The sequence below is a fragment of the Lipotes vexillifer genome, unplaced genomic scaffold (genome assembly GCF_000442215.2).
Source record: "Lipotes vexillifer unplaced genomic scaffold, Lipotes_vexillifer_v1.1 scaffold96, whole genome shotgun sequence".
Classification (NCBI taxonomy): Eukaryota; Metazoa; Chordata; class Mammalia; order Artiodactyla; family Lipotidae; genus Lipotes; species Lipotes vexillifer.
In genome coordinates, this window is record NW_006798666.1 from 1,710,994 (window position 1) to 1,730,184 (window position 19,191).

The 19,191-nt window shown below is 34.5% G+C and overlaps 1 protein-coding gene across 3 annotated transcripts in view; it reads left to right on the top strand.

Annotated features, from left to right (window-relative positions):
- The window catches only part of PARP8 (poly(ADP-ribose) polymerase family member 8), a 181,580-nt gene that overhangs the window by 113,198 nt on the left and 49,191 nt on the right, over positions 1-19,191 (top strand). For all 3 annotated transcript variants that reach the window (XM_007470737.1, XM_007470739.1, XM_007470738.1), the window contains 3 exons: positions 4,548-4,608; positions 5,044-5,134; positions 16,963-17,029. In XM_007470737.1, coding sequence (XP_007470799.1) covers positions 4,548-4,608; positions 5,044-5,134; positions 16,963-17,029 — 219 coding nt within the window. The remainder of the gene's footprint in view (positions 1-4,547; positions 4,609-5,043; positions 5,135-16,962; positions 17,030-19,191) is intronic.

Below are 19,191 nucleotides of genomic sequence, written 5' to 3' on the forward strand. Positions count from 1 at the left end.
TAGACACACAAGCTGTTGAGTTTCAGATGTCATAGGAAGGTGTATGTTTCTTCACAAAATATATTTCTTCTCCAAATATAACTGACTAATTGTTGAAAGCAGAAATAACTAAATAGCAATAGAGGTTTATTTCCCAAGAACTTGTGATAGAGTTTCATGTATGTGTGTGTACGCTTATAATTTCCTTGACAGTTGATAAGGGAAGGCTATCTGTCTAAAATATATTTTTATAACCAGCACAGTCCTGCTAATTTTGAACAGATAGTATTATAAAACATCACAACAGTATAATAAATAAGCTGTGGTTTTATAGAGAATGGAGGACCAACATAGATGGTCTAACATTTAATATATTATAAGTATGTATGTGGTAGCATTAATGAGGATGTTGTCTTGATTAGTTCCACTAAAAAACAGGAGAATGAATTGCTAAGAATTCTAACACATAGTGCCCTCAACAATGCATGTTCATAGAAAAATATATTTCATACATATGTTCTTAAATGAACTAGGTCACATGCAAGTAGTCCAAATCAGATGGCTGGATTTCAAGATATGTCAATTCAAAGACTAATAACTCAGATGCTGGAAAGAAATTTGTGGAGCAGTTCTTCTCAAACCCTCAGTCCCAGAGTGAAACAACTGCATCAGATCATTTCTGTGTAGTCTCCCTTCTCTTAAAAAAGTATTCAAGTTCAATTTGATGTGATCTTTTCATAGTGAATAAATATAGGCAGTGCACGGAATTATTTTGAATTATTATAAACCTGATACAGCATTCAGTACACAATCAGATATCAAGATTCACAGTTCAAGTTGCATTCGTATTTCAAGCATTCGCCTTGATTCTGCGTTTGCTATTCATGAGATCTAGGGCTACTGAAAGATACGCAGATACAGAAACAATCCTGATGACTGGGCCGCTGCATCTGGACAGACTGTAATCACGCTTTGTAATCTCGCAGTGGGAAACGTGAAATTACTGGCAATATATAAAAAGGGCATCACAAGGGAAATTGGTTTGCATATACACAGTGGTGTTGTGCGTTCTTTGAAGTGTGGCATAAAAACAAAAGTGTAACTATTTACAGAATCCAGTTAATTGCAAACCTTTAATGCCTCTGCCTCCTTAAAATTCTGTATTTATGCTCTGCTATGGTGAAGAAGAACACTTGTAACCCTTTAGCTACTTTTTTTTGGAAAGAAATTGATAGTATTGGGAACTGGGAAAATACTTTTAACCAAAAAAGTGTTGAAGAAATCATATAAGGAATACTTCAGAATTCACATATTAAAGGTTTTATGAGGAACGTATATCACATTCTGATCATAACGTTATGATAAATTCTGTTGAAATGATCTGGAAATCTATTTTTGAAGAAAACAGCTGTGGGTAAGGTTTGTGCTGACTTTTGTTATCTCTGATTCCTTTTTCTCTGCCTCTAAACATACCCAAGTCTTGCCATCATAAATAAATCCAAAATTATTCTCCCCTCTGAAACTGGCAAAGATGGGAGAAAAAAATGCCTGGCGATGATGAGCATGTGGAAAATGGTCACTGGGGGATCTTCGCTGGTGCGATTATAAGTTGTTTTAACCTTTTAAAATAGCAAGTAAACAGTATATATTAAGACTCCCAAATATAGTTATACTATTTATTTTACTCAGTAATTCTAGAAATTATTCTCTGGGAAGACAGCTGTGCATCGATTTTTATCCAGAGAGCTATTTATCAATATTTATAGTGTAAAAAAACTGAAAGCAACCTAATGTTGTATTACATAATTTTATTCATATAAATACAGACATTTAAATTTATGGTTTTGAAGAATATTCCACAATATAAAAAATACTCATTATAGAAAAAGTGAAAAAGCCGAACAAAAATCTTTACATACCTTATTATCCTTAATAATAATCATGTGTATTACATGATATATTAATATATGAAAGAGACTGGAGTGAGATATAAGCAAAAAGAATTGTCTCTGAGTGACTGTGTTACAAGTTATCTATTGTCCGTTTTTCTCTTTCTCACATTTTATATAATGAGTCGATATTACCATTGTAATCAGAAAAAGTAGATATTTTTTAGAAAATACATAACATTTTTTAATAAAATAAATTTTATCCACAACCTATAGTTAATATATAAGTACTCTATACTTTTTTGGTTTTCCTATTTCTATTTTATCTAAATAAAGTGTTTTAGTTTCCATAGTGTTTTGGTAATCTGCTTGCTCAGTGAACAGTATATTTGGAACATTTCCCTCAGGATACTAAATGTTTTTATATCAATATTTTTAATAATGGGTAAATTTAAAAAATTATATCAATGTGCCATCGTTTATTTCCTTATTATTCAATATTCTTTTTTTTTTTTTTCTAATTTCTACTCTTACATACATCCTTCTAGGTAAAAGTTTGCACGTATTTGTTATAATTTTCTTGGGTATGGTTGTTGTCAAGGCCTCTTTGTCTCACCAAAATGTCTTTTGCACATCGTTAGTGATCTATCCTCATCATTGTATTTAATGGCTCTCTTTTAACATGCCTGGCTGTAGGTTATTTGACTTCTTATATTATGAATAATTTGCTGGTGTTCAGGGTCAGCAAATTATGACCACTGGGCCATGGGGCCTGTTTTGAACAGCTCATGGTGTTTGCTTTTTTAAAGGGTTGTTAAAAAAAAAAACCCAAATAAAGAGAAATATGCAACAGAGACTCTATGTGGCCTGAAAAACCTAAAATATTTACTCTTTTGACCTTTATAGGAAAAGTTTTCTGAACCCTGAAGTAGAGACATAAAAGAAATGGTTCTTGTGCTTGGTCCTTCTTGTCTTAGTTTCTGTATAATTTCATAACTAACTTGGCATACTTTTGTATCTAAATTTACATATATGTCTATATTTGTAAAGGGTTATAAAGGTTTTTATCCTTTATGAATAGCACAGATGTTCTGACGCAGGCAATTAAAGAATTCCTGTGAATAATTTTATCCCTTTTCTTCTTTATGTAACCTTTAAAAATATGACCATGAAAAAACAAAAAGTAATTTCATAAATAGTGAAAATGTGCTCAGTGTTTTGATATATTTTTAAGGAGAGGATGGAGAAAGCATAGAGGCTGAGTTATTATTTTCTAACATGCTGCATTTTTTTGGTCATTGATATCAAAAAGCGAAAGTACCCTCTAGATTCCTTTATTCATCAAATTACATAAAGCCATTTAATCATTAAAAATGCCTTCTCTAAACCCTATAAAAGTGCCATAGTTTTGTACTCTGTTAGCATTATTTGCATATATCATACACAGAAATTTTCATTGAGTACTTACTATGTGCCAGATACTGTACTGTACAATTTTGAAGTTGAACGTGAGTTCAATGCCTGGCTTCCCACTGACTTCTTATCTGCCCTTTGACAACTTGTTTCGTTTTCCTAAACCTCAGTTTCCTCATTTGCAAATGAGGATAATTATAGTATCCCTGTCAGAAGGCTATAATGAGGACCTAATGAGATCATCCATTAATGTTTGACCTGGTTTCCAACACAAAGTGATAGTTTATTGACTATTGAATCGGCTAAGCACTTGCATAAGTAAATAGGATATGTGTATTCACATCCCAGCTCTGCTACAAAGTGATGACAGGTGAGTTACTTTATTACTCTGAGCCTCAGTTAATGGACATAAATTGGAAATGGTAGTAGTACCTATAGGGCACTAGGATCGCAGGTATGCAAAATCCTTAGAACGATTTCTGGCCAAATCTCAAAAAATATTGGCTATTAACTTTTATAATTTCTGTTATCTCTATAGTTTTCTCCCTCACTATGATTTGTATTTGTAACTTAAGAAATTTATTAAAATATCAAAAATAGGGATGTGTGTATATAAAAATTGCTGTTTTTATGATCTTTGTTAACTATATGCTAGTTTGTGGCACTATGTTGGCTGGAGAAAAGTTGGTCTCCATAATGTCTTTATGTGGAATATACTGTTGTTACTTGTTTTAATTTTGATACATCAGACCTTTAGAGCTGCCTGTCAAAACATAGTGACATTTAAGTGGCAGAGCACCTGGGCCAGTTTCAGAACCACCGTCTAATGTGATAGGAAAATTTATGGGCACGTTATTGTGGCAGTCACTTATCCCTCCACCCCTTCCTTGTGTCAGAAACCCCTTTCTTGTCCTTAGAGGCGGCTTTTCATCTTCAGAGAGTACAGTGAAAAGCAAGTGGTCACATAAGATTGTTTAATTTGTCACAGAGAACTGGGAATGTGTGAAACTATGAACCAAATAACTCTTGAATTTATGTATGCATTTGCCTGAATATGAAGATGGAAAGATATCTATATGGTATAAAGAGGTCACATAAGACCACAATCCAACTAAATTGAGTTAGTTAATTCATGCCCACAGTCATTTCTGAGCTATCTTTGGAAATCAGAGATGAAAATTCATGATTAAGTTTTAATGTAAAATAAGGTAGGACACACTACCTTTTAAGCAAAATGAAAAAAATAATGTTAATCTTTGCTTTCAGGGAATATGGAGCCATTGATGATGTAGATATTGATCTGCATATTGATGTTAGCTTTCTTGATGTAAGTATCCATTGAAGCAATATGATTGGTACATTTAAAAAACACTTTTATTCTTGGAAGAAATTTAATTTTAGTTTCTCTTGTACATAATACTATAAGTAACATAATGACTTTGTCAAAGTGACTTATGAAGAAATGCTATGACTTGTCAAAAAAGCAGAGGTTTTATATACATATATATTTTTTCCATCAGTTCTTGTAATATATTCTGAAACTTATGGGCTTGTAGTATATCATTATTTCTTAAGTTTTCACTTTAATTTTCAGATTTAGAAGGCAAAAATTAAGAGTACTTTGGCTTTCTTTTCACAAGCGAATAGGTTTTGAAATAATTTATAGGCCTTAATGATTTAAAATAAGTTTAAAAAATTTTATCTGGAAAAAAAATCAAGAACTCTAAAAGATGACTAATTCATCTTTCAAATATTTGCACAGGAGGAGATTGCTGTGGCCTGGGAAGTGATTCGAACAGAACCTATAATTGTCCGTCTACACTGTTCGCTTACACAGTATTTAAATGGCCCAGGTTAGTTTTATTTCTCTATTATTTTGAATGTTCATTAGTTGTGCATTGTGCATTATGTAAAATGACTGTTCATTTGGTAATTCTGAACATAAATGCAGCTATCTTCATAATGATACTTAAATATACTTGCATCCTAAGTGCTTTATGACCAATATAACTATTGGAAGCAGAAGCATATAACATTTAGTTTTATAGTTTTCAGAAGTTGACAAGTTGCTGTGAAACAAACATAATAAAACCTAAAAGAGAATTTTGCATATAATAGATTCTCAGTAAGTATACTTAGGGTTGCCCTTAAGTTTAATTATTTGTGTCTCTGAACCTGAGATTTAATTTTAATGTTTACTTATCTCACCTTTGATTACTGATGAATTTAGCCTAAGTGTAACATATTTCTGTTTTTGAAAATGAAGATCATAATAATATTTTTGTTTTCCAATACCTGAAGGGATGATTTTGCTTTATCTCAAGGAATAGTTGTTTATAACACAGGACCCTATTATAAATCTTGCCAAGACTTACTGGATTTAAATGTTTTCTCTGCGTACTAATCCCCTCTCTCTCTCTCTCTCTCTCTCTCTCTCTCTCTCTCTCTCTCTCTCACACACACACACACACACACACACACACACACACACACACACCCTGCATCTACTCATATTATTGCAGTTACCTACTGCTGCAGAACAAACCACTTTAAAACGAAGTGGCTTAAAACAACTTCTCTCTCACCATTCTTTGGGGCTCAACTGGGCAGCTCCTGCTTGGGGTCTCCCGTGCCTTTGCAGTCAGGTGGTGGGCGGGGTTTATGTCATTAATGGCTCCACTAGTTGGATGCTCAAGATGGTTGGATTTCAGATGGCTAGCAATTGATACAGGTGTCATTTCGGGACTACGCAGGGCTCAGCTGGGGCTATTAACTAGAGTGTCTCCTTACACAAGGCTTCTTCGTGTGGTTTGGGCTTCTTGTAGTATGGTGACAGGGATCCGAAAGCAAGTGTTGCAAGAGACAGGTGTGCTAAAAGTTTCAACGGCTCTTTCACTGTATTCTGTTGATCAAAATTGTCAATGAACCCACGCAGAATCAGGGATCGGAACATAGACGGCACCTCTCGAAATTGTGGCCATTTTTAATCTGCTGTGCACACATTACCGTGGTCTCTGCACATTTCTCTTTAGGCATATCAGGGAACTTATATCTACTGTTAGTTTTCACATAAGAAAAATATTTGCCCTTTCAAGTTTATGAAATATATAGGAAAGTCTCTCATTTTGAAAATGTCTCTGTTGTCACCATTTTTTAATTTTTGGATAATGTATTCTACTTAAATAATCAACATACAGTAACACATAGTAACTGATGTGATTTAATGCTAGGCAAAGACAAATAGATGTTACATATCTTTATTTTGATTACTTCAAATATATAGAAATGTAATAAAGAAGAAAAATAATTCCTCATAATCCCTCTGTACTGAGAAACCTGTAAATCGGTTGGTGTTGTTTCTGTTTTCTGTGCACATGTGGTTTATTTTCATAAAGTTGATATCAAATTGTATAGATATCTGTGTGCCTTAATGTTATGTCATGAGCCTGTCCTCCAGTCGTTAAATATTCTAAAATGGAATGATTTGTAATATCTGCACAGTATTCCAGCCTGTAGGTATATGTGTTTTTGCTGTTTTCCCACATATTCCGCTGTATCGCTAATATTTTTCTTTCTTTAGTGATTTGAAATGTACTTATTCTATTTTATTCTGATGGTGGTTAAAAGCAAAAGAAGCCCTCATGTCTGAACTTTTTTTTTAATTAATGGGGTTAGGAAGAAAATTGGGTCATTTAATCTCTACTCACCCCAGTTTCATCTGTGCGGGATGTGATGTGGCATGCTTTTATGTAATCTTACCACTGTTACTCATGTGTTTATGTAATCTTGAATTTTAGGCAGAGATTTTCCATTCACAGTATCTCTTTAAAGATTTGTCACATTTGCATGGTTTTATATTTCAACAATTATATTTTAATTCACGTTTAGATCATTTTATTGCTCAATACTATTTATTTAGTATTGCAATTCATCTGTAATTTCTTATTTTTTCATCTTTGTTAGTTGATTTACATGTTTAATAGTTTGTAAACCAAAGAAACGTGAGGGTTATGCTTCATTTTTCATACCTAAGAATGACTCTTTGTTTTGTGAACAAGACAAACTTGACCAACTATAAATTTATGGGCTCATAACAATTGCCCCCAAAAAGGCAAAAGTGCTTTAAAAACTTCTGCTAGTCTGTGTCTGAAGTGTTTAACCTTGTTCATTTGTAAGAAATCTATCTTAGTTTTGTTTATGTTTTGTTATGTGTACGTATCGAGGTATTTTTTTCTCTTTCTCCTTGATACTACTCTTTATATATTTATTTTTGATTGGTATGCTTACCTTCCTTATCTGCTCACCCCAATATATGTAGATTGGATCTAATTCCCGTATCCTCCATGCTGTTTATCATTTCTCTTAGTCTTTCATCTGTCACCTCTGATTTTCTAAGTTTTTTTCATTTGCCTTCTACTCCATTGAGTGAATTTTTTTCATAATTTAGTCTTTGATATAATGTTCCCCTTCTATTTTTAATTTTACCACAATCTCTGCTGATACCATATTTTCCCCTCTTTATTATCAATTGCTTTCATTTTATTTATGCATCATTTTGAATTTTGTTCACAAAATCAGTAATCGTCCAAGAATTATAATTTTTTTCCTATAGATGTGAGTTTTGTTTTCCTCAGAATTCAAGCAGTGTCGAAATGCACTTCTTTCAGAAATTAGTGTGATTTGTGTATAATTTCTTCCGATAAGAAGAGTAAAGACTCTTTATAATGAAAAGAGGAAATACAGAGACAGTGTGGGGAAAAAAAAGGAATAGTAAAGAAAGAGAATTCCATGGACTTCCCTGAAGGTCCAGTGGTTAAGATTCTGCGCTTCCAGTGCAGGGAGTGCGGGTTCGATCCCTGGTCAGGGAACTAAGATCCCACATGGTATGCAGCCAAAAAATAAAAATAAATAAAATATTAAAACTTCTTTAAAACAAAAAGAGAATTCCACATTTACTCATTTACTGTACTCTAGAGTTAGTTCTGATAAGAATTGAAGAAATACACCTCCTTATCCAATTTGAAGTTAAAAATAAAGATTATTTTTATTGTACATGGGAAAATATACTTTAAAAAGAAAAGGTTGGTATGATTCTTATGGTACTATATATTTTTTCCAGAATTGCTGGTATATAAGTCTAGTTTATGATCTCAAGGACAGGGCTGCTTTTAGTTTAAAGTGATAAATAGCTGATGTTATTAAAAATGTTTGCCTGTGCAGATCCTCTCATTATTGATACCTCTGCATTTACACGATCACAGTGTGGGACTAATTTCCACATATCTTGAGCGACCCTCACTTATTGCCTTCCCAACCTAAATTATTAGACAAGGAATAATTGAACAACTTTTACCTTTTGTAAAACAGAAAATATTTTACTAGTATATCTTTCTCATTCTATTGCCCCCAAAACTGAATGCTGTGGGCAGTTTGGTTGAGGTAAACTTTTAATTTTGGAAGAATAGAAATTTCTATAATATTTATTACTTTTCCTATAAAGGAGCATTTATTTGTAGATTCTACTTTTAAATGTTGTACAGTTCTGTGTTTTTTGGGTTTTGGTTTTGTTTTTGCCTTAAATGACTGATTTTAGCTAAATTTATTCCTGAATATTTGTGTACTACTTGTTTGCTTAATGGCACTTTTATATTCCAGTTTATTTTCTAACTGATTGTTTTGGCTATCAAAAATCTATTACCTTCCTTTTTTAAATTGTGGTAAACATAATATAAAATGTACCAATTTTAAGTCCACAGTTCAGTGGTATTAAATACTTTCACATTGTTGTGCAGCCATCACCACCATCCATCCCCATAACACCATGTGTTCTTTTCTTTTTTTAACATCTTTATTGGAGTATAATTGCTTTACAGTGTTGTGTTAGTTTCTGCTGTATAACAAAGTGCATCAGCTATACAATATACATATATCCCCATATCCCCTCCCTCTTGTGTCTCCCTCCCACCCTCCCTATCCCACCCCTCTAGGTGGTCACTAAGCACTGAGCTGATCTCCCTATGCTATGCGGTTGCTCCCACTAGCTATCTATTTTGCATTTGGTAGTGTATATATATATGTCCATGCCACTATCTCACTTTGAAGGAAGAAAAGAATATATAGTAGACCTAGGTTTTATATTTCTTGTGAACCCAGTCAGGAACTAGAATATACTCCTATACATATAATATATTCTAAGAAAATACTTAGTAGTAATTTGATAATTATTAGCATCATGATTTAACTTAGTAGATATAGTACAGGAACAAATTTTATTCTGTATGTGACTTGCTTTTCGTATGATGGCATACAATTACTTTTGTTTACTTCTCACCAACCATCTTGTACATTGCAATTTGGAGTTTTAGTCCTCAGCAATGAAATATTTTTGGTATTTCTTCCTGTTTCAGGACAAAAATCAGAAAAATAAAAGGTATTTGTTTAATAAATTGCTGTACTTTAAAAAAAATCTATTACCTTTACAAACATTAAAAAAAATTAATCTAAAACATTTTTAGGTTTACAGAAAAACTGCAAAGGTAGTACAGTGTCCTCATACACTCTACATCCAATTTCACTGACTACTAACATCTTATATGAATACATTAAATACAATAAATTACAATAATTAATTGCATTAATTTTAATAGTAATAAGAATTTTGTCACTTGAATTTTGGAATATTTTTAGAAGTAACATCTTGTTAGCTCTTTCAGTGTTTTCCAAAATTTGGGGTCATTCAGATTTTATACTACTAATTGAGTCAATGTTGGTGACATTTATTTTCTAGTCATTCATAGTATGAATAAGTTTTGGCCTTTGCATTATTCATTTATAGGATAATTAATATATTCTGGATAAACAGTTGTGTCTATTATATCTCTTCTTTCTCTATATATGTGTCTTATACAATTTTCTTCAGTGAAGATTTCAGTTCTAGTGTGATTTGGATTTTTCTGCATTTTTTTAAACCAGGTTCCTTTTGCTTCTTTGCCTCCATCTTCCCAGTTACTTTTTCCATCTGCCTGAGAAGAGACTGTGTCTTCTTAAATCTTAGAGAGAGCACACTGTGTTCTACTTTTGTCATCTTTTTCTTTAAAAAATAATTCCCCTGAGTTTTCAAGTTAGGATTTTTTATTCACTTTTCTATAGCCTTGGGTTTGGGACACATGGGATTGGAGTGATGTACTCTCTATGTTAAGGATTAGAATGTTTTCAGGAAAGAAACTGATGGGTGATATAACACCCATTTTCTTTGATCAGTGGAGTGTTTGTATCTCAGACTAATGACCAAGATGGTGAGGCAATTGGGGATACCAGCCTGGTTTACTATGTGGAGCATGTGTGGTCTGAGACTGTCCTATTAATAAGACAGTCTTTGCTCTGTGTTATTAATAACTAACAGTTATCCCAACTGTTAGTGTGAATGGTGCTACCCATGCTCCTGTGCAATATCATCCTTGCATTTGCATGCTAGCTTCCATCTCCTTTCACCTAATTAAGATACCCTTCCAGCAGTTCTCTCTCTTCTTCTTGTACTGTTCATGTCTCTTTCTTCTAAAAGATTTCCTTCAGAAAAAAAAAAAAAAAATTCCTCTCATCTTTAAAACAAACACCTTTAGACCTCAAATCACCTTAACTTAGTCCCTAACACTCTGCTTCCCATGCCTGTTAACTATCTTCATTAGAGTTGTCTCTATTAGCTTACTTCAGGGTTTTTTTTAATTCTATTTATTTTTTCTACAGCACATTCCTATTAGTTATCTATTTTATACATATTAGTGTGTATATGTCAATCCCAATCTCCCAATTCATCTGACCACCACCACCGCCCCACTGCTTTCCCCCGCTTGGTGTCCATACATTTGTTCCCAACATCTGTGTCTCTATTTCTGCCTTGCAAACCAGTTCATCTGTACCATTTTTCTAGATTCCACATATATGCATTAAATATGATATTGTTTTTCTCTTTCTGACTTACTTCACTCTGTATGAGAGTCTCTAGGTCGATCCACATCTCTACAAATTCGTTCCTTCTTATGGCTGAGTAATATTCCATTGTATATATGTACCACGTCTTCTTTATCCATTTGTCTGTTGATGGGCATTTAGGTTGCTTCCATGACCTGGCTACTGTAAATAGTGCTGCAGTGAACATTGGGGTGCATATGTCTTTTTGAATTATGGTTTTCTCTGGGTATATGCCCAGTAGAGGGATTGCTGGGTCATATGGTAATTCTATTTTTAGTTTTTTAAGGAACCTCCATACTGTTCTCCGTAGTGGCTATATCAGTTTACATTCCCACCAACAGTGCAAGAGGGTTCCCTTTTCTCCACACCCTCTCCAGCATTTGTTGTTTGTAGATTTTCCGATGATGCTCATTCTAACCAGTGTGAGGTGATACCTCATTGTAGTTTTGATTTGCATTTCTCTAATCATTAGTGATGTTGAGCAGCTTTCATGTGCCTCTTGGCCATTTGTATGTCTTCCTTGGAGAAATGTCTATTTAGGTCTTCTGACTATTTTTCAATTGGGTTGTTTGTTTTTTAATATTGATCTGCATGAGCTGTTTGTATATTTTGGAGATTAATCCTTTGTCTTTTGATTCATTTGCAAATATTTTCTCCCACTCTGAGGGTTGTCTTTTTGTCTTGTTTATAGTTTCCTTTGCTGTGCAAAAGATTTTAAGTTTCATTAGGTCCCATTTGTTTATTTTTGTTTTTATTGCCATTTCTCTAGGAGGTGGGTCAAAAAAGATCTTGCTGTGATTTATGTCAGAGTGCTCTTCCTATGTTTTCCTCTATGAGTTTTATAGTGTCTGGTTTTACGTTTAGGTCTTTAATCCATTTTGAGTTTATTTTTGTGTATGGTGTTAGGGAGTGTACTAATTTCACTCTTTTACATGTAGCTATCCAGTTTTCCCAGCACCACTTATTGAAGAGACTGTCTTTTCTCCATTGTATATCCTTGCCTCCTTTGTCATAGATTAATTGACCATAGGTGCATGGGTTTAACTCTAGGCTTTCTGTCCTGTTCCATTGATCTATATTTCTGTTTTTGTGCCAGTACCATATTGTCTTGATTACTGTAGCTTTGTAGTATAGTCTGAAGTCAGGGAGTCTGATTCCTCCAGCTCCTTTTTTTCCCCTCAGGATTGCTTTGTCTATTTGGGGTCTTTGTGTCTCCATACATATTTTAAGATTTTTGTTCTAGTTCTGTAAAGAATGCCATTGGTAATTTAATAGGGATTGCACTGAATATGTAGATTGCTTTGGGTAGTTTAGTCATTTTCACAATATTGATTCTTCCAACCCAAGAACATGGTATACCTCTTCATCTGGTTGTGTCATCTTTGATTTCTTTCATCAGTGTCTTATAGTTTTCTGAGTAGAGGTCTTTTACCTCCTTAGATAGGTTTATTCCTAGGTATTTTACTCTTTTTGTTGCAATGGTGAATGGGAGTGTTTCCTTAATTTCTCTTTCTGATCTTTCATTGTTAGTGTATAGGAATGCAAGAGATTTCTGTGCATTAATTTTGTATCATGCAACTTTACCAAATTCATTGATTAGCGCTAGCAGTTTTCTGGTAGCATCTTTAGGATTATCTGTATATACTGTCATGTCATCTGCAAACAGGGACAATTTTACCTCTTCTTTTCCAATTTGTATTCCTTTTGTTTATTGTTCTTCTCTGATTGCCATGGCTAGGACTTCCAAAACTATGTTGAATAAGAGTGGCAAGAGTGGGCAACCTTGTCTTGTTCCTGATCTTAGAGGAAATGCTTTCAGTTTTTCACCATTGAGAATGATGTTTGCTGTGGGTTTGTCGTATATGGCCTTTATTATGTTGAGGTAGGTTCCCTCTGTGCCCACTTTCTGGAGAGTTTTTATCATAAATGGTGTTGAATTTTGTCAAAAGCTTTTTCTACATCTATTGAGATGATCATATTGTTTTTATTCTTCAATTTGTTAGTATAGTGTATCACATTGATTGATTTGTGTATATTGAAGAATCCTTGCATCCCTGGGATAAATACCACTTGATCATGGTGTATGGTCCTTTTAATGTGTGTTGGATTCAGTTTGCTAGTATTCTGTTGAGGATTTTTGCATCTATATTCATCAGTGATACTGGTCTGTAATTTCCTTTTTTTGTAGTATCTTTGTCTGGTTTTGGTATCAGGGTGTTGGTAGCCTCATAGAATGAGTTTGGGAGTGTTCCTTCCTCTGCAATTTTTGGAAGAGTTTGAGAAGGATGGGTGTTAGCTCTTCTCTAAATGTTTGATAGAATTCACCTGTGAAGCCATCTGGTCCTGGACTTTTGTTTGCTGGAAGATTTTTAATCACAGTTTCAATTTCATTACTTGTGACTGGTCTGTTCATATTTTCTATTTCTTCCTGGTTCAGTCTTGGAAGGTTATACCTTCCGATGAATTTGTCTGTTTCTTCCAGGTTGTACGTTTTATTGGCATAGAGTTTCTTGTAGTAGTCTTTTATGAGCTTTGTATTTCTCCGGTGTCCATTGTAACTTCTCCTTTTTCATTTCAAATTTTATTGATTTGAGTCCTCTCCCTCTTTTTCTCGATGAATCTGGCTAAAGGTTTATCAATTTTGTTTATCTTCTCAAAGAACCAGCTTTTAGTTTTATTGATCTTTGCTATTATTTTCTTTGTTTCTGTTTCATTTATTTCTGCTCTGACCTTTATGATTTCTTTCCTTCTACTAACTTTGGGTTTTGTTTCTTCTTCTTTCTCTGGTTCCTTTAGGTGAGGTGTAAGGTTAGATTGTTTATTTGAGATTTTTGTTGTTTCTTGAGGTAGGCTTGTATTGCTATAAACTTCCCTCTTACAACTGCTTTGCTGCATCCCATAGATTTTGGATCATCATGTTTTGTTGTCATTTTTCTCCAGGTTTTTTTTGATTTCCTCTTTGATTTCTTCAGTGATGTTTTGGTTAGTTAGTAACGTATTGTTTAGCCTTCATGTGTTTGTGGTTTTTGTGTTTTTTTCCCTGTAATTTATTTCTAATCTCATAGCGTTGTGGTCAGAAAAGATGCTTGATATGATTTCAGTTTTCTTAAGTTTACCAAGGCTTGATTTGTGACCGAAGATGTGATCTACCCTGGAGAATGTTCCATGTGCACTTGAGAAGAAAGTGTAATCTGCTGGTTTTGAATGGAATGTCCTATAAATATCAATTAAATCTATCTGTTCTATTGTGTCATTTAAAGCTTGTGTTTTCTTCTTAATTTTCTTTCTGGATGATCTGTCCATTGGTGTAAGTGAGGTGTTAAAGTCCCCCACTATTACTGTGTTACTGTCGATTTCCTCTTTTATAGCTTTTTGCATTTGCCTTATGTATTGAGGTGCTCCTATATTGGGTACATATATATTTATAATTGCTGTATCTTCTTCTTGGATTGATCCCTTGATTATTATGTAGTGTCCTTCCTTGTCTCTTGTAACATTCTTTATTTTGAAGTCTCTTTTATCTGATATGAGTATTGCTACTCCAGCTTTCTTTTGATTTCCATTTGCATGGTATATCTTTTTCCATCCCCTCACTTTCAGTCTGTATGTGTTCCTAGGTTTGAAGTGGGTGTCTTGTAGACAGCATATATATTAGTTGTTTTTCTGGGGTTTTATCTTGTTCCTTCATCTGGTACATAGTCCTCTGCCTTTTCATTTGGTCTGTCTTTCTGTGAATTTCGTTTTCATTCCACAGGCTGCAGGATTGTAGTTCTTCTTGCTTCTGCTGTCTGCCCTCTAGCTTCCTTCATTTTCTTTCCTCTTTTTTTCTCCTTGAATACGCTGTAGATGTGCTTTGGATGCATCATTTCACAAACGCTGCTCTTGTCAATGTCACCAGTGACTAGAATATTGCTTAATGACCCCATGACCAATTTTGAATCCTCATCTTAATTAACTTAGCAGCATTTGATAACAGTTGTTTACCCCCTCCTTGGAAATTTTTTTTGAATATATGTCCAGATTAACAGCATTCTGGAATCTTCCATACTCCCAGCCATTCCTCTTCAGCCTTGTTTGCTGAGCCTCTACATACTGAATGGCTCAGGCTGAATCCTTAGACTTCTCTCCGCCATCTACACTCACTCGTAGTTTCTCATCCAGCCTCATGCCTTTAAGTACATATGTATTTTTGCTCTTCCACATATAAGTCTTTTTTTTTTTTTGTCTGTGCTGTGGGACTGGTGGGATCTTAGTTCCCCTACCAGGGATTGAACCCAGACCCGCGGCAGTGAGAGCTCGGAGTCCTAACCACTGGACCGCCAGGGAATTCCCCCCACATTTATGTCTTTAGCACATTCCTCTCATCCGAAATGCATAAACACTGGATTTCTTTATCCAGTTGCCTACTTAACTTTTCCACTTGAATGACAAATAAGCATCTCAAATTTACAATAGCCAGAGTCAAGTTGGCAGTCTTCCCCACTGCTCCAAACCTGATTCTCTTGCAGTCTTTCACGTACCAGGAATTGGTAAGCTTCATCCTTCTGGTTGCTCAGGCCAAAAATCCTTTGATTCATCCCTGACTCCTTTCTTTTTCTGACACTTTAAATTCAGTCCATCAGCAAAATCTGTCAGCTCTCCCAGAGAGTGTGAATCCAAAATGTTCACCACCTCTGCTAATGCAAGCCACTATACTCTTCCCTTAATTAATGTAATGAGTTCCAGACTGATTTTCCTATTTCTATCCTTGCTCTTTACAGGGAACCTACACTGTTTGTGGTCATTCTCTCATCTCATCTCCTAATGAGATACCTTGTTCACTCCTCTCCAGCTCTCCCTGCTGGTCCTAGAACATTGAAGCACATTTCTTCCTCAGGGGCACTGCCCTGTGTTTCCTCTGGCTGGGACCCTTTTCTTCATGCCATATTATCTGAAGTCTGTTTATGCCCACATAACCTTCAGCCTCCCCACCCTCTTCCATCTTTATTTTTATCCAGAGCCTTTATCACCACGTGACATTTTATCTATTTTCTTATCTATTTTTTGTCTGTCTCCTTCTCTTTACTAAGGCTCGTGAGAGCAGGGATATTTGTGTGTGTTTTTTGCTACTCTATCTATAGTGGCTGGCACAGTGAGAAAACAATAAATACCCTTTAAACCAGTGAATAATGAATGGTGAGTGACTCTTTTGGAGGTTATCAATTTCATAAGCAGCATAGTTATTAACTTATAGAAATATATATATATGATAAAAATATGAAGCACACAAGAGGGTGTGCAGTGAAAAGTGAGTATCCTATGCCTACTGTCATCCTCCATGGTTTTATTCTTAAAAAAAGGTCTGTGTGTATACAAACATGTCTCTCTTCCACCTAAGGAATAGTGTGCAAACTATCCTACACATTGCTATTTACACTTAATATATATTTTTGGAGATCATTCTTCATTATTATATATAGTGCATTTACATATGCATATATTATATATTAGTATATATAATATATACTAACCTAGAATGATCTCCAAAAATCTCTCTATAAAGCATAAATAGCCATGTGTAGGATTGTGTGTAGACTATTTTAAAATGTGTATGTATGTATATACATATATATTACATATACATAGTAATATATATATTACTTTTCAGACTTTTTCCTGGCTGATGGTTGAGTTTCAACTCAACATTTAGGCTGATTTTTTTTTTCCTTTGCAGTGCCCACTGTTGATGTCTTTCAGATTTCCACAAAAGAGAGATTTGGACTGGGACATCAGCTGAAAAAGTAAGTTTTCCAATGAATAAAAAACAAATTTCTATTAAAGAGAACTGAGTTCTCATTTTGCTCACCACTCCCCGTCGCATCTTTATTCAACAAAGCTTTTTGAAGTAAATGCTTCAGGAGCGGAAGTCGTCCTGATGCTAAGAGCTGCATCAGTAATTTAGCTGGCAGAGCTCCCTTTAGAACTGAGCCAGATTCCTTCCATCTGCCCCCCCGGATTCACTCCTCCCTCAACATCCTGCCTTCCACCTGAGGAGGTGGGCATATAAAAATTAGAAAATAAACCCTTAATGTTTAGAATTCCACATCTTTGAAACTAAATTCAATTTGCAACATATATTTAGCACATTATATTATGCAGTGTTTTCTTTTTAAGGACTCAATATAGATTCATCAGTTGTAACAAATGCACCACTCCGGCAGATGTTGCTAATAGGGAAGCTATGGGCAGGGGCATATGCAAAATCTCAGTACCTTCCTCTCAATTTTGCTGTGAACCTAAAACCGCTCTAAAAAAATAAAGTCATTAAATTAAAAATAATTTTTAAAATGAGGGAGAAAATTGGGTGAGGGAAAAAATATCACAGGGGAAATTTTCTGTTTCCTGTACCGGATTAGGTATCCTTTTCCAGTGCAATTGGCTTTGTTTTTTCAATTGGATTTTGTTTTTCAAGCCAGTATCTTACAGGTCTTGGAACTAAGCATGGATCCTGCCTTCTACGTTAAGCCATTCGAGTTGGCCACCACCTCATTTTAGCACGTTTCCCGCCCCCCCAGCCATGATTTTTTTCCCTCATCCAATTTTCTCCCTCATTTTAAAAATTATTTTTAATTTAATGACTTTATTTTTTTAGAGCGGTTTTAGGTTCACAGCAAAATTGAGAGGAAGGTACTGAGATTTTGCATATGCCCCTGCCCATAGCTTCCCTATTATCAACATCTCCTGCCGGAGTGGTGCATTTGTTACAACTGAAGAATCTGTATTGACTATGATTATCACTCAGAGTCCAGAGTTCTACTTTATGTACTTTTGTAAGCCACTTAAGAACTTTTTTGTGGGGGGGGGGAGGTGAAATGCCATTGGTCCAAATGAGACAACAATTATAAAAGCACAGAAGTCTAGGAATAGATAGCTTCCTACCCTTAATGTCATTTGAGCTCAGAAAAAGAAATTATATGTGTAATCCCAACCCTGAGAAATTAAGGAAAGCTATACTCTGTATTCACTGTTGAATCACCTTGTAGAATATGTAACATTTTATTAATAGTGCCACCCAAAGGTTTAACATTTTTAAAAAGTTATTTACTTTTATGGACAGATTTTAATTATATGAAAAGTTTGGTATATGAACTAGAACTTTATTTAATGACCCTTGATAAATTTTAGACTAATTTAGTTTCTTTCCTTAATTATAAATAACTGGGTTTGTTTGTGATCTTCTAGTCTAAAATTATATATAATAAAATTTCAAAATCTGATCTCATCCTCACAATGTCATAAGAGGAAGTTGAAATATAAAGAGGTTATTTTCCAGAAATATACAGCAAGTTAGGAAGGCAGATTTAGAATCTAGGCCCTTTGTTTTTGCTCAGGAAATAAGAAACACTCATTAAACTTTTTCTGTGATTCTTTATCTTGTGTGTTTCTGGCAGTAAGAGTCTAAACAACAGCAACAGCAAATGCTTATGCAGTGCTGCTTACATGTCAGGCACTTAGAATAGTGACATATATTAGCTCCCTTGATCTTCACAACAACCCTATCAAGCAGGTACTGTTACTCTCCACGTTTCCTAGATGATGAAGCCCAGGCCGAGAGCTTAAGCAACTTGGTTAAGCTCACACACTCTGAGAAAGTGGTACAGCCAGAATTTGACTCCATATCAATACTTTTGATCCATCCACTAATCTGCCTCTCATATAATCCTAGATACTCCTTTGTCTTAATAAGGCTTGGAATATATTTTCATCATTGAATGGATATTGGGAAAATGTGAGGTCATTAAAAGAGCCTGAAAGAGAAAATACTGACCCCAAACAGATGTAATATAGTGATCAGCCTTGAATAGGGTATCTATCAATCAAAGGCTAAGCATATCACAGACTATGGAAATAATCTTAAACTGTGTGTGACTTTATGTTGAATTGATGTTGATCAAACTTAAGT